Source organism: Drosophila teissieri, chromosome 3L (assembly GCF_016746235.2).
Source record: "Drosophila teissieri strain GT53w chromosome 3L, Prin_Dtei_1.1, whole genome shotgun sequence".
Classification (NCBI taxonomy): domain Eukaryota; kingdom Metazoa; phylum Arthropoda; class Insecta; order Diptera; family Drosophilidae; genus Drosophila; species Drosophila teissieri.
Window position 1 is genome coordinate 17,575,738 of NC_053031.1, and position 27,594 is coordinate 17,603,331.

At 47.4% G+C, this 27,594-nt stretch overlaps 13 protein-coding genes across 16 annotated transcripts; 7 read left to right on the top strand and 6 right to left on the bottom strand.

Moving 5' to 3' along the window:
- Window positions 1–1,004: 1,004 nt before the first annotated feature.
- LOC122616330 (protein Mo25) lies at window positions 1,005–3,251 on the top strand. The gene has a single exon (XM_043791744.1). It carries the CDS (start codon window positions 1,310–1,312, stop codon window positions 2,327–2,329), a length of 1,020 nt encoding a protein of 339 aa, XP_043647679.1. The 5' UTR covers window positions 1,005–1,309; the 3' UTR covers window positions 2,330–3,251.
- A 299-nt stretch (window positions 3,252–3,550) lies between these two features.
- On the bottom strand, window positions 3,551–4,047 carry LOC122617624 (protein anon-73B1). The gene has a single exon (XM_043793549.1). It carries the CDS (start codon window positions 3,917–3,919, stop codon window positions 3,656–3,658), a length of 264 nt encoding a protein of 87 aa, XP_043649484.1. The 5' UTR covers window positions 3,920–4,047; the 3' UTR covers window positions 3,551–3,655.
- A 262-nt stretch (window positions 4,048–4,309) lies between these two features.
- LOC122617118 (prostaglandin E synthase 2) lies at window positions 4,310–5,861 on the top strand. The gene is made up of 3 exons (XM_043792826.1): window positions 4,310–5,157; window positions 5,222–5,628; window positions 5,691–5,861. Exons 1-3 carry the CDS (start codon window positions 4,400–4,402, stop codon window positions 5,780–5,782), a joined length of 1,257 nt encoding a protein of 418 aa, XP_043648761.1. The 5' UTR covers window positions 4,310–4,399; the 3' UTR covers window positions 5,783–5,861.
- Window positions 5,862–6,078: 217 nt separating this feature from the next.
- LOC122618407 (proteasome subunit beta type-1) lies at window positions 6,079–7,199 on the top strand. Its single transcript, XM_043794827.1, has 2 exons — window positions 6,079–6,274; window positions 6,350–7,199. The coding sequence occupies exons 1-2, from the start codon at window positions 6,186–6,188 to the stop codon at window positions 6,966–6,968; spliced, it is 708 nt and encodes a 235-aa protein (XP_043650762.1). The 5' UTR covers window positions 6,079–6,185; the 3' UTR covers window positions 6,969–7,199.
- Window positions 7,200–7,295: 96 nt separating this feature from the next.
- Window positions 7,296–8,515, top strand: LOC122618406 (ADP-ribose pyrophosphatase, mitochondrial). The gene is made up of 2 exons (XM_043794826.1): window positions 7,296–7,926; window positions 7,988–8,515. Exons 1-2 carry the CDS (start codon window positions 7,418–7,420, stop codon window positions 8,400–8,402), a joined length of 924 nt encoding a protein of 307 aa, XP_043650761.1. The 5' UTR covers window positions 7,296–7,417; the 3' UTR covers window positions 8,403–8,515.
- On the bottom strand, window positions 8,501–13,873 carry LOC122618405 (importin-4-like). Of its 2 annotated transcripts, XM_043794824.1 has the most exons (9): window positions 13,445–13,873; window positions 12,729–12,901; window positions 11,949–12,664; window positions 11,483–11,889; window positions 10,833–10,942; window positions 9,647–10,772; window positions 9,340–9,557; window positions 8,842–9,264; window positions 8,501–8,745 (listed from the first exon to the last, which is right to left on the bottom strand). In XM_043794824.1, exons 1-9 carry the CDS (start codon window positions 13,508–13,510, stop codon window positions 8,727–8,729), a joined length of 3,258 nt encoding a protein of 1,085 aa, XP_043650759.1. In that variant the 5' UTR covers window positions 13,511–13,873; the 3' UTR covers window positions 8,501–8,726. The 2 variants fall into 2 exon arrangements, with proteins under 2 accessions (XP_043650759.1, XP_043650760.1); XM_043794825.1 differs by having other exon boundaries at window positions 8,501–9,264; window positions 13,445–13,872.
- Window positions 13,874–13,979: 106 nt separating this feature from the next.
- LOC122618404 lies at window positions 13,980–17,844 on the top strand. The gene is made up of 3 exons (XM_043794822.1): window positions 13,980–14,137; window positions 14,199–14,961; window positions 15,032–17,844. Exons 1-3 carry the CDS (start codon window positions 14,053–14,055, stop codon window positions 17,622–17,624), a joined length of 3,441 nt encoding a protein of 1,146 aa, XP_043650757.1. The 5' UTR covers window positions 13,980–14,052; the 3' UTR covers window positions 17,625–17,844.
- Window positions 17,845–17,901: 57 nt separating this feature from the next.
- LOC122616429 (female-specific protein transformer) lies at window positions 17,902–18,877 on the top strand. Of its 2 annotated transcripts, XM_043791875.1 has the most exons (3): window positions 17,948–18,036; window positions 18,281–18,624; window positions 18,695–18,877. In XM_043791875.1, exons 1-3 carry the CDS (start codon window positions 17,994–17,996, stop codon window positions 18,860–18,862), a joined length of 555 nt encoding a protein of 184 aa, XP_043647810.1. In that variant the 5' UTR covers window positions 17,948–17,993; the 3' UTR covers window positions 18,863–18,877. The 2 variants fall into 2 exon arrangements, with proteins under 2 accessions (XP_043647811.1, XP_043647810.1); XM_043791876.1 differs by lacking the exon at window positions 18,695–18,877 and having other exon boundaries at window positions 17,902–18,036; window positions 18,110–18,421.
- On the bottom strand, window positions 18,873–20,446 carry LOC122616428 (polycomb group RING finger protein 3). The gene is made up of 4 exons (XM_043791874.1): window positions 20,034–20,446; window positions 19,820–19,972; window positions 19,472–19,755; window positions 18,873–19,356 (listed from the first exon to the last, which is right to left on the bottom strand). Exons 1-4 carry the CDS (start codon window positions 20,137–20,139, stop codon window positions 19,231–19,233), a joined length of 669 nt encoding a protein of 222 aa, XP_043647809.1. The 5' UTR covers window positions 20,140–20,446; the 3' UTR covers window positions 18,873–19,230.
- Window positions 20,447–22,029: 1,583 nt separating this feature from the next.
- Window positions 22,030–22,934, bottom strand: LOC122617456. Of its 2 annotated transcripts, none has more exons than XM_043793319.1 (2): window positions 22,917–22,934; window positions 22,030–22,397 (listed from the first exon to the last, which is right to left on the bottom strand). In XM_043793319.1, the coding sequence occupies exons 1-2, from the start codon at window positions 22,917–22,919 to the stop codon at window positions 22,107–22,109; spliced, it is 294 nt and encodes a 97-aa protein (XP_043649254.1). In that variant the 5' UTR covers window positions 22,920–22,934; the 3' UTR covers window positions 22,030–22,106. The 2 variants fall into 2 exon arrangements, with proteins under 2 accessions (XP_043649254.1, XP_043649255.1); XM_043793320.1 differs by lacking the exon at window positions 22,917–22,934 and adding an exon at window positions 22,589–22,702.
- A 206-nt stretch (window positions 22,935–23,140) lies between these two features.
- Window positions 23,141–24,101, top strand: LOC122615515 (syntaxin-8). The gene is made up of 2 exons (XM_043790452.1): window positions 23,141–23,764; window positions 23,818–24,101. The coding sequence occupies exons 1-2, from the start codon at window positions 23,227–23,229 to the stop codon at window positions 23,976–23,978; spliced, it is 699 nt and encodes a 232-aa protein (XP_043646387.1). The 5' UTR covers window positions 23,141–23,226; the 3' UTR covers window positions 23,979–24,101.
- Window positions 24,102–25,953, bottom strand: LOC122615513 (cytochrome b-c1 complex subunit 2, mitochondrial). Its single transcript, XM_043790450.1, has 4 exons — window positions 25,785–25,953; window positions 25,507–25,640; window positions 25,145–25,448; window positions 24,102–25,023 (listed from the first exon to the last, which is right to left on the bottom strand). The coding sequence occupies exons 1-4, from the start codon at window positions 25,827–25,829 to the stop codon at window positions 24,184–24,186; spliced, it is 1,323 nt and encodes a 440-aa protein (XP_043646385.1). The 5' UTR covers window positions 25,830–25,953; the 3' UTR covers window positions 24,102–24,183.
- Window positions 25,954–26,190: 237 nt separating this feature from the next.
- On the bottom strand, window positions 26,191–27,198 carry LOC122615514 (26S proteasome non-ATPase regulatory subunit 8). The gene has a single exon (XM_043790451.1). It carries the CDS (start codon window positions 27,113–27,115, stop codon window positions 26,321–26,323), a length of 795 nt encoding a protein of 264 aa, XP_043646386.1. The 5' UTR covers window positions 27,116–27,198; the 3' UTR covers window positions 26,191–26,320.
- Window positions 27,199–27,594: the final 396 nt, after the last annotated feature.

The window sequence follows — 27,594 nt, forward strand, 5'->3', positions numbered from 1 at the left end:
GAATGGAAACTTGATACTTCTTCGGTATGCGTAGGCGCGACTTCTTTTCGATCGTGTGTTTTAAGCCCCGCAGTATATATGTCTATGATCATGATCTATAAGTACTCGGCGTAACCATTACATACACAGTAGCAAAGCCCAAAGATATTATTATTAACTGATAACTTCAACTACTACTACTCAAATTGATTGATATGTTTAGTGGCAAAGACTATATTGATTTATGTTTAATTTATGTTCGAGAACGAAGCGCATCGAAATGCTTTTAAGACGTATACACAACCAACTGTAATTATTATCTGATATTTTCAAGGATTTTAAAAAACTTTTATACGTAAACAAAAATCACATAAAAATTAAAAAAAAGAACAAAAACAAAAACCAAATAAATTTATTTCAAAATATACGAATCGAGACAGGCGAGGGGCAGCCTGCGATAATATGTCGAACCTACAGATATAATTACAAATATTGATGTGCATACAATAAACTTATGCCTTTCCCTATAACCCAAAAGTCCTCTTCCTTGGCCCGGAATCGATAAAATGTCAAAAAAAAAAGAAAAATGGGCCAACACAGCTGACGAGGCGAAAGCGAAAAGTTGCCCATTATATACACAAATATATTTCTGTAACTTCTATAATACACCAAGCGCCTGATAAGCGCTAAAGAATAATATCTAAAACGAAAACGGATCAAAAACAAAGTACTTCAATGAGAAATAAAACGATATTTAAAGAATTCAAACTATCTTGTTTTAGCGGGACAAACTTATAACATGTTTAATGTATTGGGTATTCATATGGACATTTTTTAGTTTAGTTTAGTTTTAATAAAAAATAAAACTAAAAATAAATAACAAAAAATGGACCTAATTATAAAAATGTAAAAGAATTGGTCATTTCTTAATTTAAAATTGAATTTATGTGTCGTGTTTAGTTAACGAACCTTTACAACACTGCACGCCACCGAAGCGATAGTCCTGTCGAACCGACCGCCTATCGAAACGTCGGCCAATCGAAATTGTTCATCCCTGGAAGAAGACAAGAAAAAAATAATATATAATAATAGAATATTCCACCGTGATAATATTGCCAAGCATTGTTTTCCGCGTCTTCGCTGTCGGTAATTGGGCAACTGTCAGAACGACCACAAAGCCAGCACTCGAAGGGCCCTGAACAGCAGCATAATCGGCAGAAGATACGAGACATCATCGACAGGCCAACTAAACCACAACGACAACCACATCCACAGCCAATCCCAATCCATATACAAGTCCAAGTCCTATTTCGAGTGAAAAGACAGCGAAATGCCACTGTTCGGGAAGTCCCAGAAGTCGCCAGTAGAGCTGGTCAAGTCGCTGAAGGAGGCGATTAACGCCCTGGAGGCGGGCGACCGCAAGGTGGAGAAGGCGCAGGAGGACGTCAGCAAGAACCTGGTCTCGATCAAAAACATGCTCTACGGGAGCAGCGATGCCGAGCCGCCGGCGGACTATGTGGTGGCCCAGCTGTCCCAGGAGCTGTACAACAGCAACCTGCTGCTGCTGCTCATCCAGAACCTGCATCGCATCGACTTCGAGGGCAAGAAGCATGTGGCGCTCATTTTCAATAATGTGCTGCGCCGCCAAATTGGCACCCGTTCGCCCACCGTCGAGTATATATGCACGAAGCCGGAGATCCTGTTCACTCTGATGGCCGGTTACGAGGATGCGCATCCGGAGATCGCCCTGAACTCCGGTACCATGCTAAGAGAGTGCGCCCGTTACGAGGCGCTGGCCAAGATCATGCTGCACTCGGATGAGTTCTTCAAGTTCTTCCGCTACGTGGAGGTTTCCACCTTTGACATTGCCAGCGATGCCTTCTCTACGTTCAAGGAGCTGCTCACGCGCCACAAGCTGCTGTGCGCGGAGTTCCTGGACGCCAACTACGACAAGTTCTTCTCGCAGCACTACCAGCGCCTGCTTAACTCGGAGAACTATGTGACGCGGCGTCAGAGCTTGAAGCTGCTTGGGGAACTGCTGCTGGACCGGCACAACTTCACCGTGATGACGCGCTACATATCCGAGCCGGAGAACCTCAAGCTAATGATGAACATGCTCAAGGAGAAGTCGCGCAACATTCAGTTTGAGGCGTTTCACGTCTTCAAGGTGTTCGTGGCAAATCCCAACAAGCCGAAGCCCATTCTGGATATCCTGCTGCGCAACCAGACAAAGCTGGTCGACTTTCTGACCAACTTCCACACGGATCGCTCCGAGGACGAGCAGTTCAACGATGAGAAGGCCTATCTGATCAAGCAGATAAAGGAGCTGAAGCCGCTGCCCGAGGCTTAGTTGGACCTCCACCTCGGCTCCAACTTCAGCTCCAACTCCAGCTCCAGCGTCCCGGGGGCAAAAGGACCGTAGCCAGAAGCCAGAAGCGATCGATACGGAAGCAGAGAGAGCGATGGTGGGTTAGCAGGATGTGAACATGTTTTGTGTGTGGGTTAAAGCAAATATATATTATATACTATATTTTGTGACGATGATGACTCTACACTTGTGAGTAACTAAACAATAATTTAGACAACAACAACAACACTGATGATAATGATAAATAACGATAAAGCGAATTAGAAAACAAAAAAAGGAAAAGTACGAGTAAATAGCGTAACGCCGAAAAACAAAACAGTACCGAGACTTTCGAATTTAACATAGCCACATCTAGACATTCTGACCCTAGATCAGATCCTATATCTTGCTACACAGATATGATTTACCATCCGTCGATCCTCCGCTAATCCCCCTTCTACCCAGACCTATTTTCGATATCCATTTAACTAGTTGTTGTATTTGAAATTTGATCGTTTTTGAAACGAGATGTCCCTTCACCGCCTTGACCTGCCACGCCCCTTTTGCGACCCCAAAAACGTAAGATTCACAATGAGTTTTGACTTAAAAATGTAATTCCACGCAAAATTCATGAAAAAACGAAAACTAAATACTGCATAAAACTAATAATAATTCATAGTGATAATTGTCTGTGCATCCTTCGGCATGGACTCTACTATATATATACTGATATATATATATAGAAAGAGCAAGAGAGAGAGAGAAAGCATTCAACACACACACATACACACTACACAAATGCATACGTACATAGTTAAAAGGGAAGTAAAACAAACAAGAAACAACAACATTGCAAGCAGCATAATAACTATACGATTATTATAATTTATATTATTCCCAAATTAAAGATAACAGCCAAACTAAACAGCAGTTTTTCCACTGTGGGTGGTGGTTTTCCCAGGGGGCGTATAGCTTTCCCCCCTGAGTCATGTGCAAAAAATCGTGCCAGGGCGGCAACCTCACCCAAAAAACGTCGATCAAGGGCTGGGGAGATGATTCACGCACAGGGAATGCCACAGAAAGCAAATGAGATTCCAAATCACGTTTGAAGGTGTGCCTGCAAGAGTAGGAAATCCTTTCATATGTATGTACCTATCCATAAAAAGTCAGTACTAGACCCCATAATTAGCGTGCTTTAGGGCACGCATGAATGAGATGTTCAGGTTCATGTTTCTACTATAACCACTGTAGACTAGGTTTTTATTACAATTATCTTAATAAATGCATTCGAGAGTACTTAGGCTAGCTATGGATTACGGATGGCTACATCTATCGTCGCTTCTTCTTCTCCAGCTTCCGGATCTTGTGCAGACGTGTCCGGACCGGCTCGCCCTCCCGCTCCGTCACTTCGCCGGTCTCCGGGTTACTATGGCCATCCGGGTTATTCTCCATCAGCACTGCGGCCGAAATGCAAACGAACTGGAAGAGGGCACCCACATAAAGTCCGTAGCGGATTATCAGGCTGAAGATGTCTTCGTCCCCGTACTTGTCCAGGGACGCGGCGGCGGCCAGACTGTCGGCAGAAGCAGACATCGCTACGCTGGTTTTGTTTATAAACAAAAGTCGCGAGGATTGCAAAAAAAAAACAACTACAAAAAGTTTGTTTTTTGTATTCTGTAGAGATGGTATTGCTTCCCAACAGCTCTGGTGCTAACTATCGATAACACTTTATAGTGCAGGCTCAGAAGTTTTTAGGACTTTACCGACAAGTATATACAATCTTGCAACGCTATATGTGTGGCACCAAATGATTTCATTTCCTTTTATTTAACGACTATGTTGATTATACTTAATCAAGGTTAAATGCTCTAACAGTAATTAAAAAAATTAACAATCGATCTCCCATCCCAAACACATTCTACAAGGTGACCGTTTTTGGTATATTTTAAACTTTGGTATATTTTGGAACCCAAATAACTATTTGTATTATTACACACTGGTCATCTAGTCGCGGCTGATAAGTCGCTAATTTTTGCATAATATTAAGTAAAAGTCAAAACAAAGGTGCGAATTATGTCATGTTTTCGGCTAGCTACTGCCACCGCTCTGGCAGGCGTCCGTCCCCTACCGGCAACAAGTAGAAGCGGCGCCTTACGCCTGTTGGCCCGTAGACGGAATCCGGATGTTGCATTTGCACGCCGCCAGTTTGCAGTGGCGGTGGAAAACGGCGGAGGCAAGAAGAAGCCGAACGGAACTTTTAAGCTTGCAGTTTTGGGGGCGACAGTGGGCGCGGCCACCGGTTCGGTGTACACAATGTACCAGCGCTGGACGGACGGCAGTTCGCACAAGGAGCATGAGGAGACGAAGCCGACGCGCCTGGGAGGGATTCCGGCTGGAGTGCGGATAACCAAGCGCTATGTTAACCCCAAGGACACGTCCGGTCTGGACATTGTGCTGTTCCAGTTCCAGACGTGTCCCTTCTGCTGCAAGGTACGCGCCTTCCTCGACTTCATGGGCATCTCCTATGCGGTGGTCGAAGTGGATGCCGTTCTGCGGCAAGACATTCGCTGGTCTTCGGTGAAGAAGGTGCCGATGGTGCTCATCCGACAGCAGGACGGCAAATACGTTCAGATGGTGGACTCGAGTGCCATTATATCCCTTATAGCCACCTTCCTGCAGGACAAGCGCACTGACATCGGCGAGCTGGCGCAATTCTATCCGCACACATCCTTTTTTGACGATGATGGCAAAAAGAAGAACGACATATTAAATAAATACTTCCTCATGTACCGAGAGCACACGCCCAAGGGGGTTTCCAAGGAAACGGAGGAGTAAGTTACTCAGGATCATGTATTCCCTCCAGCAAGTATTTTGATTACGTGTGTCCAATTTTAGAACCGATCGCAAGTGGAGAAGCTGGGCCGACAGCCACCTGGTGCACCTGATATCGCCCAACTGCTATCAAACCATGGGCGAATCCCTAGAGACTTTTGAGTGGTTCTCTCAAGCTGGCGAGTGGGACGTTCACTTCCCCAAATGGGAGCGCGACCTGATGGTATACTGTGGAGCCACCGCCATGTGGGCCATTGCTAAGATGCTAAAGCGCCGACACGCCCTTACCAACGACGTCCGATCCCACATGTACGATGCCCTTGACCAGTGGACCACTGAGCTGAACAAGAGGAATACGAAATTCATGGGCGGAAAACAGCCCAGTTTGGCGGATCTCTCGGTCTTCGGCGTGCTTTCGAGCATGGAGGGATGTCAGACGTTTAAGGACTGTCTGCAAAACACTAGCATCGGTAAATAGTTTCTTTTATGTATTTGTTTTACTTTTGAACGAACATTATGTTTTTTCCTGCAGGTAAATGGTTTTATGACGTCAAGGCGTTGGTCGAGAAGAACCGGGGGCAACTGCAAAGAGAACGTATTGAAAACCTGGCCGCTATAGCTTAAATCAAGCATTTGCACTTATTTTATCCAAAGATTGTTGAAAGTAACCGAGCTGTTCATTAAAATATACATTTTAATCAAATCTAGTTTCGTTTGGAATTCGTAAAAAGAAATAATTAATCTTTACCCGGAAACTATAAGAGCTAAAGAGTTGAGATTAAGAATTCTTTTATTTTCTTTAATAACGTAAAATTTACATTTTTAGGTATATAAATATATACTTCCTGCTAGTAACAATTTAAAAAAAATCACCGATACCTATCGATAACGTCAATAAGCAGGCTGTGTCCGTTATTCAACAACGGTCACACTGATTTTGTGATTTTGATTAGCCGCTTGCAAACTTGCAAATCATTTCGTTCGTTTTTTAACTTGCCGAGTTAATTGGTAAATTTGAGCACAAAACATGAGCAGATTAGGCTTTGAGCAATTCCCGGACTACCAGGTTCCCGGCATGAAGCATGCTGACTTCTCGCCCTACGAGTCCAATGGCGGGTGAGTTGCCGTTTCTCAGCGGAATAGCGATGCGGCTGATTGTTTCCACCTAACCGGAGTGTTCTCCATTTGCAGCTCCATTGTGGCCATCGCCGGAGATGACTTCGCCGTGATTGCAGCGGACACCCGCCTAAGCAGTGGCTACAACATTCACTCCCGAACGCAGAGCAAACTCTTCAAGCTGTCTCCCCAGACGGTGCTGGGTTCCACAGGCTGCTGGGCGGACACCCTCTCGCTGACCGGATCGATGAAGGTGCGCATGCAGAGCTACGAGCATACCCATCTGCGCACCATGACCACGGAGGCCGTCGCCCAGATGCTCTCCATCGCCATGTACAATCGCCGCTTCTTCCCGTACTACGTGTCGAACATTCTGGCCGGTATTGACAACGAGGGCAAGGGCGTCGTCTACTCGTACGATCCCATTGGTCACTGTGAAAAGGCTACATACCGCGCCGGTGGCACTGCCGGCACGCTGCTGCAACCGGTGCTGGACAACCAGATTGGCCACAAGAACATGAACTTGGCTGACGCCGACAAGATCAAGTTGACCAAGGAGCGGGCCGTGAGCGTTGCCTCCGACACCTTCATCTCGGCCGCTGAACGCGACATCTACACCGGCGACTCTGTGCTGATCAACATCATCACCAAGGATGGCATTGAAGTTCGAACTCTGACGCTGCGTCAGGATTAGCCTGTGACGAGAATGTTGGCGTCTCATTTGGTTAGGGGCATTCGGTGGAAACCAGGCGTTCTAAGTTAGTTGGCTTCAAATTTTTGTATTTACTCAAAACCACAAAACATCTTAATAAACCGAATCTTTGAGATTCAAAATATGCGAGCTAGTGTGACCAGCCGGTCCTATAAATAAATTGTTTTCAAGTAATGCAGTGCTTACGGCTGCGTCTGGAAAACTAGAAAAACGCTCAATCTGCTTTTCAATTCTCAGCATAATTTTTAAATCGAAAATTTCGAATAATTCTGTGCGATATTTTTCTTCTTCTTTCTTCTTACTAAACATATTCATTTTGTTACCTATCTTATCAAAATGCAGCACACTAATTCCCAGCACTAAGTTTATGACCGCTGGTGTGCATAAACAAAATCATTTATTTGTGTTTGTTGCTCAGAGAATTCAGTCCAATGACGAGTTTCGAGCTTACACTGCTGCCGCTGCTTTTTTTGCTACTGATCTTGGAAAACTCCCTAAACTCCACCCAGATGATGTCCTCGATGGTGAAGGCGGGCATTTTCCGGCACCTGATGTGCCGCAACAATATGTATCCACGCAGCTCCGTGCTCCGGTACCCAGTGTCCGACGAACAGGTCGTCTGGTCGGAGCCGTTCCCGGACTACTGCCCGCCGGCATACACGGCGCCACACATTGGCGGGCAGGTGTGGGCGGATCCTCCGCTGCCCAGCGACACCTTCCGGCCACAGTGGAACCAGCTGGATGGCCAGGTAAACCGCGAGTCCTTCCACGGTGCCTACAACGTGCAGAATGGACTGCCCCTGAATCCGATCGGGCGTACAGGACTTACCGGGCGTGGGTCACTAGGCCGATGGGGTCCCAATCATGCCGCAGATCCTATTGTCACGCGCTGGAAGCGGAACGACCAAGGAGCCATTGTGGCCAACCCGGCCACCGGCAAGTAAGTTGGCTTAATTGCCCGTCAAGTGCGGTAATGTCAATTCCATCTCTCTTTCCGCCAGGAATATCTTACAGATGGTTGCCATACAGCGGTCCGACAACAAGTTGTGGGCCATTCCCGGGGGGATGGTCGATCCCGGCGAAAATGTAAGTGCCACTCTTAAGCGGGAGTTCACCGAGGAGGCATTGAATTTTACGGACAAGGCCAACATGGTGGAGCGGTTTTTCCAAGCGGGCGGCGTCCAGGTATATCAAGGCTACGTAGACGATTTTCGAAATACGGACAACGCTTGGATGGAAACCACTGCGCTGAACTTTCACGACGAAGACGGAAGCCAAGTGGGACAATTGGAGCTAGTGGCCGGTGACGATGCCACCAATGTGCGCTGGACGGACGTCGACTCTAATCTTAAGCTGCACGCGAATCATGCAGACATCGTCCAGGAAGTTGTCATCAGACGAAATGCACACTGGTAGAGATTACACAAAAACTATAAGTTAGGATCAACTGCCTGACGATTGAAGAAAAGAGCGTTTCAGTGAAATTATACGATTTAAATGAAAACAATGTTTTTAATGGAAACAAGTAATCTCTTTATTGTTTCAATACATATTCATGTTTCACTAGATGTGGTTATAAATTAGAAAACATTTGCCGCTGTTTTTCGGCCGGTAGAAAAGCTACTTCTCGCAATTTTAAAGATCGCTAATCTTGAATGATTAAACTCCACCGAAGCACAACTGAAATTTAAGACTATTTCGAACCTATTCGTATAAAAAAGCTTCCTTGCGACACTTGCATCACTTCCAATATATGAATCTGCGGGCGAAGGGCGTTGGGCATTAGCCAAGTAGGTGCAGATGTGTGTTGTGTGCAGAGCTTTTTGGTGGTTTTTGCTGGGATATGTGGGCTTACAGAGTTTGCACATAATTGAACACTTCCGGATTCGCGTTTGATACTTGGTTAAACTGTTCCGGGTAATTGGCGCGAATCTCTTTGATGAGGGCCACCGCGCTTTCGGTTGTCTCATCGTCAGGCATCTGTTTCTTGTAAATCGCCTCTATGGTGATGACCAGGATTTGCTCGAGATGTGCAACAATGCTGGGGCGAGCCTTCAAGTATAGCACGCGGAACGCCTTCTGAATCATATCGTTCTCCACTACGTCCTCCTTAAGAGGCAAATGGTTGAGCAGCACGGGCAGCACCTGAGCAAGCGGCACTGAGTCCGGGTTGGTAACTATGAGGCGAGCAACTGCTCCGCAAATGTTGTCCAAGGCGGCGGGCTGGGACTCCCTGACAATTGCTTCTGAAAGGGCTTGCAGAATTGCCGGATACGACCTGTGGATGAAAAAAACAAATATATCAAAATTATATTCTGCCAGAAAAGTTCATTGCCGCTCTTGGGACACCCACTCGAATGATTTTTCCTCGGAATGGATGACCAGTTCGCCTAGTGCATAATAGGAGTTCTGTCGCGATTTGGCATCAGAATCCTTGGTCCCGGTGATAAAAAGGGGGCACAGGGCGTCAAAGTAAGTAGCAGAGCATCCCTTCAGCGCCTTGAAGGAGTCAGCCAGTGCGCCATAGATGTAAGCCCGATGTTCTGGAATATCGCGCTCCTTTGCCTTCGCCTGAAAGGAAAATAATTGAATTCCAGTATGCCCATAGGATTAAGACCACTCTTCTTTGCTACATCTTTGGTATTTCGTTGAAAACTTACCAGCCTTTGAACATAAAATTGGTAAAGGCGTCCGAAATAAAGAGAGAACAACTCCGGCTGAAGGGCCAAGCCAAACAAGGGGAACAGATTGGCAGCATTTTCGAACAGCATCTCGTCGTTCTCGCTTTCCTCCGAATCCTCCTCATCTCCACCGCCGCTCTCCTCGTTAAACTGACAGGCCATCTTATTTGTGAAGACGTCCCGGATGCACCCGAAAATTAGTTCGGCGTGCTCCTGGTTGTTTATTGCCTGCAACTGGACATCCTTGAAGACATCGCCGAGTACGTCAAGCAGATGGAGTACGACCCCAACCTCGTCGTCTGTGCGCATCATATGTGCAAACTTTGGAATGGCAATCTCGCAGGCGCGCTTCAAGCCGGCGGCATCTTCCAACTTGTAGAGAGCCACAATGAATCCGCATATGGCGTCAATGCACGCCTTACGGACGTCGCCCTGCGGATGATCAATCATCTTGTAGACGTTCTCGAATGCAGACTGCAAATAGGGTGCAAAGGCGGCGCCCGTGTGTGCAGCAAACTCCCTAAGTGCCATAATAGCCTCCTCCTTCTCAATGACGTAATCATTCTCCACCTGGTAGCCGTCTTGGTCGTCTTCGTCGTCAGTTTGCTCTAAATCAATCTCTACATCGGTCGTATCCAGGATCAAATCATCCTCCGCTATGTCCGACACATGTGGCAACACGTCCTCCGAAGAAATCACAGACTCCATTATGCGATCAATGAACTTGGGGAACACAGTGGCCATGCTCTCGTTGACAACCGATGACAGGGAGGACATCAGGTTGTAGATGCTCCTACGGAACTCAGGATCGTCCGGACCATCTTCCAGCATCATCAGACAGAAATTCATTGTATCGTCGGCAAGCGGAATAATATTATCCTTGCCCACTTCGCGACAGAGCGCGGCCAGAGTGTCGATAGCTTGGATGCGCAGACTTTGCATTTCCTTTGGGCACTCCTTCACCAGACAGCCCTGTAGTATGCTCATGATCCTGGGGAAATATGGCATCAGGTGTACCTTAGCTGCGGTTGAGACCGCTGCTATGGCCGACAAACCCATTTCACGCATTCGATACGAGTTCTGAGGTTCCAGAACCCCAAACAGGCTGCACAATAAGATTATCAGACTGTGAACTCATATTTACATATGTATAGTCTAGCCTTACCGATCCATCAGTGTGGGTAAATGGGGAACGATGTCCTCCTCCAGATTCTCGCAAAAGGTCTCCAAGGCATAGAACATACGATCCATGTGTTTCGGTTCCGGCGTACCAATCTGCAAGAAAATACATTTAGTGTGTTTTGCCACACAATGTGTTGGGTTTTCGTGCAGAAGGAAATGCAGTCCCCAAAAAACTATTTGTTGCGTGGAAAGAACCCCTTTTTGGCTCGGTGATATTCCGACCAATTTGAAGAGACGAACTCATAACTCATTCAAATTACAATTAAGAAACGAGTCAATGAACATTTAACATATGCTGATAAGTTAAATAAACCAATGACGATGAGATATCTACAACAGATCTCTGAATGTAATCAAAATTGGCAAACTAATTCACAACTTGAGGTGTTTTATGTGCAATTAAGTAGAAAGTAAAAAGTAAGAAAACGAAAAAGCACCCTATATTTGGCGATGAGCGATCTGCGCTTGATCTGTATCTTGTCTAAGTACATTATGGAATCTTTGGCAGGAACGGAATCGAGATTCGGCCCGTTGCTGTTATGGCCAGCCTTTAGAAGCAGCACAAACAAATAAACAAGAATGTAAAATACACAGATTCCAGGTTGGTCAAAGATGGCCGCAGTGATTACCTACCTTGAGTTCCATTACTAGCTGGCTCAGATAGTCGAAAAGCACGGGAAGAATCTGGGGAGCAAACTTGCAGATTGTCGGCTGAAGATACTCGGAAAACTGTCCGAGGGCGAAGAATGCGGCGACCCGCACCAACATAACAGAGTCAAAAATTCCAGCTTTGACGATATTCAGCATGACCTCCAGATACTTGTTTCCAATGGCCTCAGAGCAGCCCTCGGCAATAACGCCCATGCAAATAAAAGAGGAACGACGAAGCACGGGTTGCGGGCTCTGCAACGCAGGCTCCAGCAGCTGCAGTAGTGGCGGAATAAACTTCTCCGGCGCCATGTGGAGAGCCATCAAGTCCAGAGTCTGCGTAGCTGCATTGGACGGGCTATTCGAGCTCTCCGACGAAAAGTAATCATCGTCTAGAATATGGATAGGATTAGCAAACATGGGAACGGAAATAGAAAGGAGCAGTTACAACCGTCATCAAGTGGGTCCTGGCACATCACTTCGAACATAACCGCTAGTGTGGGCTCCAGCAGCTTCTGCTTCATAATAACCTTCTTCTTCAGGCGCATTAGGCTGCCCACAAAGGTAATCACCTGAACTCGAATCGAATCCTCGAGCTGCTGGTTGCTCGCAATCACCAGACAAAACTCCAAAATCAGCTTCACATTGCCGGTCAGTAAATGGGGCACATACTCGCCCATGGCGTCTATGATATCAAAAGCACCCATGAACTCCTGACTATCCCCCTTTTCGGCGAAGGCGCCTAGGGCCTTGAGAATTAGCGGTACAGCCTTAACCACAATCTGCTCAGCTCCACTATGTCCGCTGACGAAGGGCAGGAGGTAGCACGTACCCGCCAGCACGTTGAACACGGTGGGTGTGGCCATGTCACCGTTCGCCTCGGCGGTTACTAGAACGCCGGCGAACAGCGGGAAGATAGTATCCATGTGGTTCGAAAACTGATCGGGAGCAGCGTCCATGAGCGTGGTAAAAATGGAGCTGCCCCGCTCGCTTTCTGTTGGATCGGGACTGCTGCAACGTTCGTAAATAAACTTCAGTATTTCCTCCATCCAGGAGTGTTCCTTTTCCGCCTCGTGGCGCACCAGTGATCCAATTATCTGGGCCACTGTGCCCTTCACTGTCTTTTCCTTCACCGCAATGAGGACCTGAAGCATGTTCGTTTTAATTCTAATCGGTAAAAATACATACATCTATTAGTGTGTCGTTATTAAAAGGTGACCTGTGAACTCACGCTGCCTGATGCTCGGCGGGAACCAACTGCCAGTGGCGCAACTTGCTGATCCGCTTCTTGAGGAGCACGGCGGCGACATGCCGCTCCTGGACCGCCCTGTCCGACATCACAATCTGGGTGAGAACCAGCAGAGAATCGGGATTCTCGTAGGCCTTCATCATCTTGGCTGTTGACTAAGAAAGCGGAAGAAAAGAAACTTAATTAGGAATTTTTATGGCCGTATGGTAGCATACTATCAACATAAATAATTTTCCAATTAGGGAGCGTCCATGTGAGCAACGTGCAGCGTTTCAATGACGTACTGCCCACACATTTTTGAAAAAGAACTAATACTCGTAATGGAATATGAACGAGTTGAATACAAATTATATGTTAATAATATATGTATTTCCAGAATTCCAATAAATTTACTCTGCTTATATAGAAACTATTAGTTACATTTTTAGTTTACGAGTTTTTTGTCGAGTACTAATAAGATGCGACCCACTGTGCTTTATAAACATTTGCACGTATAGGAATGTGCACATGCCGAATTAAAAACCACTGTGTTCATGTGGCGTACATATATACACATGTATATTGGGAATGTCGATGCAGCCACGCGGTCAGACCGAAATGGAATGGTCTGAACGGAATGGATACATGGAAGACAGCCAAGGGCGCCCAGGATAACCTCCTTTTCATCGCCGGATTGTCGTTTGGCCCGCTCTGCTCACCTGACGAATCCGCTCCGTGTCCATGCCCAGGATCCCGTTGATTATGTCCAGAATAGCTGCCTCCATTTTTGAGGAGTTACTGTTTGTGCCCACGAGGATATCCAACACAATTCGGTACAAATTACAGCACGAATTCGCACGAACGGAATGGAGAAGTGGGAAGCCGGGGAGAATTGGCGAAAATACGACCAGGGCTGGAGGCACGTTGGCGTTGCACGTTTTGCTCTTGTTCTTACAGCTTACAGTTTATCGCCAGCTTATTTTACACTTTTGTTTGAAATTGGCGGTTATCATAGCGCTTTTACGAGTTTTTAACGAAATATGATTTTTTACGCAGTTAATTGGTCACTTGTGTTAACATTTTTCTTTCAAATATGTTTTTTGTTTCTTGTTGAGTGTGTTGATCTGTGCGCTTCCCAAAGTGTTATAAACTAAAACTCGTAAAATATTTGAATTTCCGACATTTGAGCGGACAACTTAACAAAGGCCGCCTCGACACGTGTGTGCAGCCCTGGATCTGTTATCATTTATCGACGTCCATTTTCGAACTAAAAGACGCGCCTTTTCTTGTTTACGCGTTCGCACTAACTGTAAAGGGACGAAGCGAAATGGATAGAAGCGGTGGAAGCCAGGGAAATGGCAGCTACATGGACCAGAACTCGCTGGGCATCCTGAACATGGATAATCTAAAGGGTAAGCAGGCGGGGTACGCCGGAAATCTTCCGAAGCAGCGAGTAATCCAGATTTCTTGCAGTCTTTGGCGACCTGTCCAGCTTCAGCAAAAGTGCAAGGAGGAGCGGCGCTGGTCGGGACTCCTCCGCCGTCCACGAGCGGCTCCGGGAAGAGCGACTGCGTGCGCTGGAGACACTGGAAAAACCCCGACCATCGCGTCCCAGCCAAGCAAAGAGCACTGCCCACCAGATGCGCTCCACTACAAACATCTCGGAGCTGGTGACGGACGAAACCATTGATCTTAACAGCAGCGGCTCCTTTGCTTTGGTCACGCCCGCCACCAAGGGCACTAACATCTCTTTTGAGCCTGCGGAGATCACCGGCAGATCCACACTCTGCCAGGCTGGAAAACAGCGCCGCAGGGAGAAGCCATCCCTGTCTGTGGCCGAAATCCTAAAGTCCTCCTTCGTTGAGAAGGCTCGTCTGTTGGAGAAGAAGCTACAGGATGCCAGCCAGGTGGAAGCCAGCTATCACTTATCACGAGCCAACTCCAGTAGCCTCACAGATTCGTTCAACTGCTCACGCAGCTTACCGCGCACTGCAGACATGAGTGATCTAAGTCTTAACGGCGGTGGGGGATTCTCCTTCGGCTCTGCCTCGTTGGCGGCGGAAGGTCAGGATGAGAGTTTCGCTCCCGCCGAGCTAATGCAGTCCAAACTGGTGCTGGGTGAAATCTCCTGGGCGCAGGAGTTTACAGCCATGCCGACGGCCACGTTGAGCACACAGGCGATGCAGAAGATCGCCGCACCGCCGCCATCATCCGAAATAGAAACCTCGGTGTCCAAGTATGCAACAAAATATAGTCTTCAAATTACAATTCTGAATTTAATAATAATTCCAACTTTTCGTTCACAGTTCTGTCTTGGCTGGTGATCCAGACTTCTCGCTGGGCAACTACTTCCAGACGCGATCGGAAAATATATGGAACATTGTGAGCAACGGCAGCCCGAATCGCTCCCGATCCACTCAACCGCTATTGGAACCTCAAACTAACGCGACCCTGGATTCAGTTGGCGAGAAAACTCCGCAGCCAGACAACAAAACCTACACCAAAGCGGATGCCATGACTGGCTCAAATCTTGGACGCAATCTCATGCGAAAAATGCAGCAGGATCGGATTCAGACAGTTCTGAAGGGCAACAATGGTGTGGCGGTGAAAGAGACCAAGCGTCCGCCATCGAGCTCCGAGATCCTAAGTCTCTCCGCAATCGACAAGGCGCTTAGGGACATAGATCTGAACTCGGATACATCCACTGTAGAGGTGGTCAACCACTTGTGGGAGCATGGTCGTGGCACTAATAATGATGATGGAGAAAACAAGGAGAACCAGAGCAGCAACTCCCAAGCGGAGCGCACATTGTGCGGCTCCAACAAGCTTACGGACACTATGAGTTTCACGGACTCTGTGCTAAACTCGACGGATTTCCGTCATTTGCAGCAGAGCATCTCGCGCAAGCCGCTCAGTCCGCTGGCGGACCACCCGCAAATTACCATTAGCCGTGCGGACACCGATCCCGTGGAGACGGAGGCCGAGGCTGACATCGATGAGTGGCCCTCGACGCCGGTGAAGGAGCCTAACCGCAGAGTGAGACGTACTAAGGTTTCGCCAAGATCTGCAAGTCCGTCCAGTAGCGACGGAATACGTCCACTAACCTGCACCGAGGATGAAAACGAGGACGAGGACAAGACGCCAGTGAACAAGAAGAGGGTATCGATCTCCACAGTGGGAATGATTCCGCGCAAACCCTCATCCTTAAGCAGCACTCGCTTGGATGGATGTGACGTTGCTGTGGCCTCTTCCACAGAACGTGATTTTGGCATTTCACCGAACCTCGCCAAAAACCTATCACCCTTGTCCTCCCCAAGAAGCTGTCTCTCTTCGCCGCTGCTAGACAGCACAACTAGTTCCGACCGCAGGCAGCTCATGAGTGGAGTAGCACGCAAGGCGAACTCCTCGCCCGCGGGAAGTGAGGCCAGTTCCACCAGCGGATTCGCAGCAAGCGGAAGACGTGGACTAGGATCCAGTTCTATTACAGCACCGCGCAGTATTTCGCGCTGCTCGAACTCCAGTGAGTTCAGTCATCGCGATGGGAAGCTGCTGCCCTTAAAGGTGACTCACACGACCCTCTGTTGGGGCAGCACAAAACTGCGTACAGATGTCCGTAAGTCCATGCAGGTGAAAAACACAGCGGACAAACGCCTCGTCATTCGGCTTGGCATCCAGGGACCCGGTTTCCAGCTGGTTGACTCCGGTAGCAGCACCATCACACTGCAAGCCATGGAATGCCGGTCGGTGGTGATTAACTTCTGTCCCACTGTCTGTGGAGCGGCCATCGGAGCCTTGTCTTTTTATGCACCGGCAGGAGCGCATAACAGCAACCAGGCGGGCCTGGAGATCCCGTTGTACGGCTACGGCGGCAGTGCGTCCATCACCATACAGGGTCTGCTAAAAGGACCGGTGGGCGCCAGTTTCCTTACCATCGGTGATGTATGCGAGCTATCCGCTGGTCCTCTTACTGCGAGTCTCAAGTTTCACAACAAGGGCCCTCTTACCGCTTTTGTGGGTATTTCAGTGGACTCGACCGTGCTCATGAAACTGCGTCTAAGCGAGGCCTTCGAAGTGCGTCCAAGCCGCATGATATTGCCGCCAAATAGCGAACGCTGCGTGCAGATACTTTTCCGACCGAATCGCGAGGACTTAAAGAACATACTTAAGAAGACTGCGCCGGTGCTGACCCTGGCAAATATGCGGATTTTCTGCGGAGACGAGCCCAACAGACAGCGTATGCGCAGCTTGGTCCAAAGGATGAGCAGTCGACAGCGGGAGAAGCTCACATCACCGATGCTGGACAGCATTTGGGGCCAATTTCCGGATGAGCAGCCAGTACGCAACATTGGCCAGCTCAACGAACCACCCGAGTTCATCCTGGATTTGGTCACCGTAGTGCGGATTATTGATGTTGCGCTTACCCTCAATCGGGATTTTGATGAATCGTCGGAGAGCTCGCTAATGTTCCTTCCGGAGGCCGATGAAACCGTGTTATTCCGGACCATATGTATGGCCAATTCGCCGACGCCAACGCAGAGCAACCTATTGGAGCCTGTGGATGAGCTATTGGAGGCGGACACCACCACTTTGATGCCCGTCGAGCGGAATTGGTCTGTGCAGCCCGCTTCGCTGGAATTCGGAGCCGGCGGATCACCACTGGCCACTTTGGCCGTAACTAACAGCTTCTGCTCCAGGCAGCTCATCGAGGTCACCTGCAGTGTCCCGGATCTGGTGCGAATCAGTCCCAGCGAGTGCTACGTTTCTCCGGATGGCGGCCAGGCGGAGATCGATGTGCGCCTGCTCCGCTCACCCAGGCGGGATTTGCTCGAAAAGGAGCCGCTCATCGTGGTCTCCATGGAGAACGAGCGCATTAATGTGCCGCTTAGTTTTAAGTTTTAAAATTGGTTTATTTGTGCCTGCTAATTGCGTTTTCCATATGTTTGTGTTTCAGTAGCTAAAACAAAAATCGCATTGTATTCTCGTGTACTTATGAAATGAAACTGTGTTTGTAGAGTATTGTAAGGAAAACGAAAATCTTTAAAGTTAAAATATTCGCTCGTTCTTAAAAGCTTCATCTTGATTGAATAAAAATAAAGAAGTGTAGTAGTGATTCTCAATATTTAAATTTGTATATGTTGCTCTCAAATATTTAAAAATTAACGTTTTGCAGCGATAGGTCATCGAAAAGTGAGTGGGCGGGCACATTTGGTGCAAGCCGAATACGGTCACACCGAGGAAAGTGCATTATTTCATTCCCAGCATTTTCCGATGAAAATGGACGCCGACAGCAGTTGTGGATCCGATCATCGAGGTACCCACTATATAGTATATCCGATCTGATCAGAATCTGATCAAGTGCCATCTTTTTGTTGTTTTTTTTCTAGTGTCATATTGTGTGAAATGTGAAATGGATGAAAATGAACGCTGGACGAGCAGACAGACAAAGAAGCTTGGACAATGGGACTTTTTACTGCGCATTATGTGGATTCCACCTCCGAAGATGCGCCAAACACGATGGCTTGGATGGAGTGACTAACCCCTCTCTTTTCACGTAGATTCGCATGGCACCAGGTCGCGATCCCGGCGAGAAAGAGAACACCATGGGCGAAGAAGCGAGAGGGACAGCAAAAAGAAGGAGCACAAGGTTCCCTATTTTGCGGACGAGGTTCGGGAACAGGATCGGGTGAGAAGGCTGCGCCAAAGATCGCCCAGATCCTCTAGACGCACTCGCTCCAGATCCAAGTCTTCCGACAGAAGGCATCGTCATCGCTCTAGGAGCCGCAATCGCAGCCGAAGTCGCAGCAGTGAAAGGAGGCGACGCCAAAGGAGTCCTCATCGGTATAATCCGCCCCCAAAGATCATCAACTACTATTTGCAAGTGCCACCCCAAGATTTCTACGTTAGTAGTTTTATTACTTATACGAGACATTAATAAGCTTTTTATAAATATAATTTAAACCCATTTGCAGGGGATGTCTGCCATGCAGCAAAGATATGGATACCAACGGCTACCACATCCTCCGTCGTTTCCACCTGCCCCGCCATTTCCACGTGCCCACTACAGATTTCGCCAGCGACAGCCGTTCATGGGAGCTCCGCGGTTTGGCTACAGAAACGCGTGGCGCCCCCCATATTAAACAGACGCCATTCGACATAATTACAAATTTATTTACATTCGTGTGTTTTGTACATTAAAATAATAAATACATATATATTTCAAACTAAAGGAGGAGAACATAAAATATTGCAAACGGAGAACTTTGATTAAATCATGAGCAAATGCAGCAAAGACGGCGGCAACAAAAGGGGCACACGAGTTAGGAAGAGGAAGTTACTTAATACTAGGAGGGATAACCATATACTTACGACTTTATACATGCACATTTACACATACACTCATGGTTTCGGGGACTAACACTAGCGACTCTCCTAATTACGATATTTACGCTTTGTCAATAAATTATAAAAATAGATCATTTGTTGTGGCATTATACTAAAACAGTGGTTAGAGCTCGACCCGTGGACGAAACTGCAGCCGCAGCGGCGGATCCCGGAAGCGCCAACGCGTCACGTAGACGAACTTTAGCGTGTGATCCTTGCCGAGCAGCTCCTCGTTGCACAGAATGTCGATCTGAAAGATACAATGTGTGTGTGGTTAGCACATAGTATGTGCGTACAAGTAAATAAACCCTGACGGGCTTAACTTTCACTTCAGAAGTTATTGTTTCGGAAGCTAAATAGCTCACCTCTCTGTACTTTTCAATGCCGTTGAGGATCTTCTTGGCCACCAGCTTTTTGAGGTGCGTTATCGTCGCCTGCGAGCTGCAGCGAATGAAGCGCCTCTGCAGGTTCTTGAAGTTATTGCTAATGCACTCCAGGCACACGTTCACTTGCTCGTCCAGACGATGGAAGTCGGACTCGGCGTGGGCGTCCATCACCTTCTCGTTGTCATCCTCGTGGTTCTGCGTGATGTCCTTGGGGCACGGCATGTTCCTGCTCTTGTAGAAGTCCCGCTCCCTGCGCGATTCATCTGGAATGGTTCGTGTTGGAGGTAAGAGTGAGAAGAAGAAACGAAAACACACGCTCTAACCAACCTTCTTGCAGTTTCGGCACCAGTTTGTACACAATGTCCTGCATGGTGCGATCGAAGCTGATGTATTGCAGGGGATGGGACTGGTGGATGATGTTGTCGCAGGTGGGGCAGGTCTTCTTCTCCTCCAGGTGCTTTACCAGGCAACTCTTGCAAACTGTAAGGGTAGCAACACTGGCGTTATTGGGCAGGTGGTGTTCCATGCCGGACCAACTCACATGTGTGCAGACACTCCGTCACCGTGGTGGCATCGATGAAGTAGCCCCCGCAGATCTTGCACGTGATGTGCGGATTGATCGTCTTCAACTTCACGCGCCGCTCCATGCTGGCCCCCCGATTGTGTGCGGAACTACGTTACTATATCCTATATATTCCTATTTTGCTGCGGACCGATGGCTTGCCCTGCTGCGGATTTTCCGATCTCCCACTCCCGCGCGGAAAACGCACAAAACGGGGGACGCGCTCGATTCCGATTAAAGGGAATGCTCGCGCACGGTTAAACAGGCACTCGGCATTGTGGCCAGCGGCTTTTAGTCGCGATTTGTTTCCTTTTTGGTTGTAATTTGAAACAAATAAAATAGAAATCACGACTAAATAAATTGTGTGTACGTGTGAGTTAGGGATGGGCGATAGTTGCGTACCTGTTACTAGGTGCGATTATTTCACCGTAACTTGTCACAGCTTTGGCGGCTTGTCACGAGCAGTAGCGTCTTTACTAATATTACCTTTGTGGTTTTCAAGAAAATAGTAGGTGTTTTACCGCTAATGCTAAATAATATGAGTCAAGTAAAACTATTCCTTACTCTTTTTACAGTTTCTGGCAGCCGATTTCCGATATATTCATAAATACCGCTCATTCTAAACCAGTGATTTTGCCACTTTAAGTCACAACTATCGTAACCCAATGCATGCATGTGTGGGTGAATTGTGTCACCATATCGATATAGTGACTTTGTTCACCGCGCCGGGCCGGTCCCAGCTATCGTATGTGTGGGGGTGGCAGCAGTCCGGCAAGCGCATTTGCTGAATTCGGGATGGTCACACTGCTTAATTTGGAAAGTTGAATTATTTTTTTAGTTTTTTATCGTTTCCCTAAAAAAATGGAGCGCGTGTACCAAAAATGTAATAATTTACCTAACAGCTTACCTATCTTATGCTTAATATATTCAGAGCATAGAGATCTAAAAATTGTAACCCTTTTTGAACATAACAAAATTTAAATTTATAAAATGTTGGGAAAACTAGCTTACATATTTATACCCGTTACTCGTAGAGTAAAAAGGTATACTAGATTCGTTGAAAAGTATGTAACAGGGAGAAGGAAGCGTTTCCGACCATATAAAGTATATATACTTGATCAGGATCAATAGCCGAGTCGATCTGACCATGTCCGTCTGTCCGTCTGTCTGTCCGTCCGTATGAACGTCGAGATCTCAGGAACTATAAATGCTAGAAAGTTGAGAATAAGCATACAGACTCCAGAGACATAGACCCAGCGCAAGTTTGTCGATTCATGTTGCCACGCCCACAAACCGCCCAAAACTGCCACGCCCACATTTTTAAAAAATGTTTTGATATTTTTCCATTTTCTTATTAGTATTGTAAATTTCTATCGATCTGCAGAAAAACTTTTCGCCACGCCCACACTTTTGAAAAATGTTTTGATACTTTTCATTTTCTTATTAGTATTGTCAATTTCTATTGATCTGCAGAAAAACTTTTTGCCACGCCCACGCTTACGCCCCCAAACCGCCAAGAACTGCCACACCCATACTTTAGAAAAATGTGGAATTTTTTCACATTTTTGTTCATCTTGTAAATTTAACTCTATATACCAAAAATCGTTTTGCCACGCCCACTTTAGCGCCCACAAACCGGCAAAAACGGTCAGTGTTGTAATTTCTCTTCGCACTTTCACAAGCTGAGTAACGAATATCAGATAGTCGGGGAATCCGACTATAGCGTTCTATCTTGTTTTAACTTCGAAAACAACGTGCTGAAGGTCCATGCAAATTGTTTTTATAAGCTAAACAAAATAGCTTTAATGAAGAAAACTACCATTACTTCATTTAATTTCGTCATTAAATATAACCTGTTCCCTTTTGATTTGGTAATTTTTAAATGATCGTCTAAAAATAAATGGAGCCAAACCAATTCAAAATATATCTCATGTGATTTTTCAAAGAAATTAACCAATCTGAAAGCAGACATAAATATGTATGTGCAGGGGATTTATTTGTATTCGTTTAGTTTGTTTGCTCTGACAATTTTGGATCGCTGGGTTGGATTGCCTATTTCAGTATGTACTCGGCGTATTGCGGCTCATATTTGTCGATGTAGTACTGGACAAACCGGCACTTGATAACAATGAATTGCCCGTTGAGCAGTGCGTAGTCCAGTGCCGCCTTGGCCAGTAGCTTCCCAATGCCATGTCCGCCCAACTCCTTCGGGACGTTGGTGCTCCTGATGGTCATCACCCCGTCCCTGATGGTGTACTGCAATTCAGCTCGGATCTCATTAATGTCGGTGTAAAATCGGTCCCTTGTATGCCGGATAACAATATGGGTGCCATAACATCTTTCCTGCGAATGTAGGTTTGGAACCTTTAAAATGTGGCCAGTTAGGGTGTGATTATGTGTGGGAATGGAGTAGATTTTCGAGCACAAGGAATACGTCCTTCGACCACTGTGCAGAATCAGAATTGGAAGCAATTTGGAAAACATTTCCTAATTTTTGAGAGTAGTTTCAGGAATAAAGGGCCAAATAATCATACTTCACATCATTTCGAGTGACCAGCTTGAATTATTATATTCCAGCTGTAAATAGTTCACACTAGTTCACAATATATATTAATAAAGCATTTAGATATTTCTTAAAAGTATCTGCAGCTCTTCCTGAGCTATTCCTTCAAAATGTCGTGGAATTAATTGACTGCCTGGCGTAAGTGGCAATTGCGAAAGTCTTAAAGTTGGAAAGATTTACATGAAATCATATGTTATATATATGTTCTTATTTGTAACGTTTTTTTTGTTAAAAGTATAATGGTTTATATGTGTTATTTTCTAATACGTAATAGTATCTGTAGGTAGGGAATTTTAAACCATGCTTTCTAAAATGTTCCTTGGAAGAGTTTGTAGTAACTCCGCTGTTTGGTTGCAGCCAAATCTTCATATTTCTTCTCCAAGTCCTCTCGCATAGTTTATCTCCTGGCCCTCTCGCATAATTTGGTGTATTTCGGCTGATATCAAAATGATTTTAATCCAATTTGTTTACTCCTTACGAATAGTGTGACCGTACTCGCGCTTACTTATTTGCCAGCAGCTATCAGTTATCAGCTGTTGCTGTGGTATTGTGTTTGTTGTGTGGGTTCCTCGAGGCGTAGTTTTCTGTTTTTGATAATTACTCATAAAAATGGCGTTGGTGGATCACGATTCCTGGGACATCGAGTACGAGGGCTGCGAGCGACTGCGCCATCAGCTCCTGGTGTACCTCAACCAGCGTCAGCAGCTCAATCAGAAGGCGAGCTCGTACGTCCAACTGACTAGCAGCATACAGACCGGAATAGAGCAGCTGGCCAAGGACGTGAAGCACCTCAAGGTGGTGCTGGACAACGCCATCACCTGGGAGACGAGCCCCGAGGAAGAGCTGCAGCAGCGGCGCATCGACTGGGACAGACTCACCTCGCAGCTGCGAGAGATCCGTGAGAAGTTCGCAAACAGCACCTGCTCCAATGTCCTGGCGGCATCCGGTTCTGCTTGGCAGGATCAGGATCTCTTGCCGGGTCAAAGCAATCCCCCGCGAAACACCGCCTTGGATGTGGAGGCCTTGAAGCAGAGAAAGACCGAGATGCTGGCGCAGCAGAACGAAGGACTCGAGGTGCTATCAGCCACATTGTCCAGACAGCGCCAACTGGCCACACAGCTGGGTAACGAGGTGGAGGACCAGAACAGTGGGTGTGCCCAAATCCCTTCGCTGTCAATGCTTATCCCTTTTTCCTTGCAGATATCCTTGACAACTTGGCTAATGCCATGGACCGCGTGGAAACAGGTGTGCAGCGGGAAACACAGAGCATTGGACAGGTCAACCGGCGAGACAGCACTTGGGGCTATTGGCTCGTCATCATTGCCTTGTTCGTCGCCATCATCGTCGTGGTCTTCGTCTAGTTGCTACGAACCATTCCAGTTGTTTTATTGGTTTATAGTGTGACTTGCGTGGAATGTCTATCTGTCGTTAACCCAAAGTTTGATTATTTATGTATACACCAATTAAAGTAGGATTTGTAAGTATTTACTTTCGCGGATCGTTCCCCTTGATCAGGTTTATTTAGTCGTTACATTACGGTTAACAGATGTACAGGTGTTTATATACTTAAGCCAAATCGGAGGCGAAGGGCACGTTCGCCAGGTTGCCGATAGCGCCGACGGCCAGCTTGGAGCTGCCCACCTTCTTGGCCGCCTCCTGGACCTGCGACTGCGAGATGCCATCGATGGCGCTGAGCAGGGCGTCTGCCTCCAGCACGTTCCGGGTGAGCGCCGCCTGGCGACCGATCTCCTTAATCAGACCACCGTCCGACGAGTACCGGGAGACGATGCTCGCCTTCAGCAGAGCCTTGCCTCGGGCCACATCCTTCTCCGACACCGAAGCAGACTTCAGACCACGCACCAGGAACTCCACGGTCTTGCCAATGTCCTTGGAGTCGGCGGAGACCACGAAACCGAACAGTCCGGCGTCCGAGTAGCTGGCGTTCACAGCCTTGACAGAGGCTCCGACGCCGCCGGCGCAGTTGACAGCCTCGCCAAAGAGTCCAGCAGAAGTGCCGCGCTTGGTGGCGGCCTTTGCGCCGAGCGCCTGCTCCAGGATGGCGAAGGCCAACGCTTCCTTGTGGTTCGATGCGGCACCGCCCTGTCCAGCAATGGCGACGACCGCACGGTGGCCAGAAGTGTCCTTACGGGCATCTCCACCATACCAGTTAGCGGAGGCAGCCTTGCCGCCGCCGCTGGGGAACTGCAGGGTCTGTGCGAAGCCTGCCAGGGTGTTGTTGTCGATTCCCACGCCCACGACAGCGGCACGGCCGGCGGCGAATGTCTGGGCCACGTAGTGCAGCAGGCTCTCGGAGGACAGCTTGCCAAGCTGGAAGCGGGGCGAGTAGATCGAGTTTCCCAGGCCGTTGCGGAAGGCCGCCTTGTGAACCAGCTCAATGGCGCGTTGCTGTAAAGGATATAGGAGTTATTCAAAGTTATTTGGATGGATTTGGATTTTCTAGGAGCTAAAACTTTGCTAGAGCAATGATGATTGTATGGGCGCTTAAGAATCTCGATTGTGGGCTTACCTCCGTGGAGACGGCGTTCAGCTGGTTGACCACTGTTTTGGCATTGTCGACCAACTCCCAGGGCTTGAAGGCTGGCTGCAGCAGGTCCTGCAGGTAGCGCAGTCCGGTCTCGGCGTTGTCTGCTGTGGTGGTCACCGTGTAGCCGACGACCTCGCGATCGCCCCATGTGGTCAGGGTACCGCCCACCTGCTGAATGTTGCGGGCGATGGCGAAGGCGGACGAATTCTGGGTGCTCAGCCCTCCGGCCAAACGGAGCAGGTGCGAGGCTCCCTGGGTGTCGTAGGCCTCGTTTCGGGAACCGGCTCTGCAATTGATCGAGGTAAGGATACTCCAAGCTCTTGGCTACTGCTCCGTGGACTCACCCCAGCACCAAAGACACGCGCGAAACGGGAAGAGTGGCATCGGCGGTGGCAACCACTAGTTTGTTCTCCAGTACCTTGACGTTCACGGCGGACAGGTCGCCGACGGGGCGGGGGCAGGTGGCGTAGCCTCGTTTCTGCCGGAAAACGGTACGAAATTGTAATAATTCTTGTTACATTCGACATTGTTTAGATGGCAACTTCGGGTGTTTTACGTAACACGAGCCTTCCGTTGGGAAGATTCGCTGCCGTAACTATTTGTTGGTTAAGTCGAGACTTACGGCGATAGCGCGCAGGAGCGACGTCTTGCTAGCGTTACAAGCCATGGCGTGGATTATGCTATAATTTCTTCTATTTGCTTTTTAAGCAATTCTTTACAAATAATCGCAGAGCGAAAATTTTTACGGTCGTTCGCGCTAGTGTGGCCGTCGCACAGGTTTCAACTACGACCTATTTTAAGGCTCTCAGAAACGGTCACACTGGGTAACAGTTGTGACTTTAGAGAAAGTCACAGGATTTTTGAAATATCGTGATCTAGAAGTGGGGAAAATAATTTGACAATTGAACAAATTTATTAAATGCTTTTTTTTGGCAGTTACATTAACACAGAAAGATGTATAAAATAGTTGGTTGTGAAACGTTGGTTTCAAACTGTTGCTAGGCTTGCAAAAATAAAATACTACTGGATTAGGAGATTTAGCTTTAATTTCTGTTTGTTTTCAATATAGTTACATATTATTATAAAAATTGTGGTATCCAGCGCGTTAGAACTGTTTTCTTAACATTACTCTGTCGATCATTAAAGGCTGCTGAAGACTTAAACTATCATCTCGAGGTCGCGGGCGTAGCTGAGCACTTGCTCGGCCAGTTCCTCGGAGGGCAGAAGCTCCTTGGGCTTGACGCTGCGGTCCGTGAAGCTGTAGGTGCCGCTAGGCTCTAGTTTCCATTGGCGCTTCTCGCCGAAGGCCTTGATCTCGTCGGGGACGCGAAGGTTGAGCCGCTTGGCGGCATCCTTGGCGGAGATCTTGTCGTAGGACTTCTCGATGCAGGCACCAATCTCATCGCGTACCGTTTCAATGAGCAGATCCATAAAGTAGCTATACACCTCGACGGGGACAGTCGACTTGGCCTGGAAGATCTTGTTGTAACGTCCCTCCATGATATACTGCTCGAGGGACAGAATGGGCCGAATGAACTGATTGTGCTGAATGACGTCCACGGAGAGCAGCTCCAGTTCCGTGTGAAAGTCGGAGACCCGGTTGCCGGACAAGAGGTAGAGCAGATTCAGCCCGAGCAGTTTATACTTGCTCTCCGATTCGCCAATGATCTTGGCGTAGTCATAGTAGTAGCACTTCAACTGCGCCATGTAGCGCTCAAAGGCAAGCAGGTCCTTGCTGAGCACGCTGTGCTCGACGGCCACCTCAAGCACGCTCCTGGCCAGGATCAGTTGCTTCTTGGAGCTCTGGGCGTCGTTTCCGTCCGTCGGCAGGAAGGCCAGCTTCACGAGGGCTACTTTCAGTTGATCCAGCAGCTGTCCGCATTTAACGGTGTTTGGTGGCCGCTTCGCCCACTCGGCGATCAGTTCCTTGTAAAGCGCTTCCACGTTGGCCATTCTTCAGATAGTTATTTACAATCTAAAATGTTTTCTGCAGACCTCCAAGATGATTTTCGCTTTTTTTTAGAGATGGCAATTGTAGTCGGGTCGTTATAGCGGTGGGGGCAATCGAATCTTTATCGATTATTAAGATATCGAAGGGCTGGAAAATTTAAATTAATCCTTTATGTAAATAATAACTTTTGAAAATAATTTTGTTAATATTTTAAACTTGATTACCAAGATAAAGCCAATAATTAATGAGCAATAATAAACTCTTGCCTTTCCAAATATCATAATACAATCTGAAATATAAATGTAAATTGATCTAAGGGGCATTGTATTTCCTTTATGTTTGAACCACAATAAAGAACTTAAAGAACTATCTAAAGGCGCTTAAGGTTGTTTATTCAATAGACAACATTATTTTATAACAAAAAATTTTTAGCTTAGTGATCGTATCAGTAACGTTACAAATTCCGGGTGACGAAATCGCG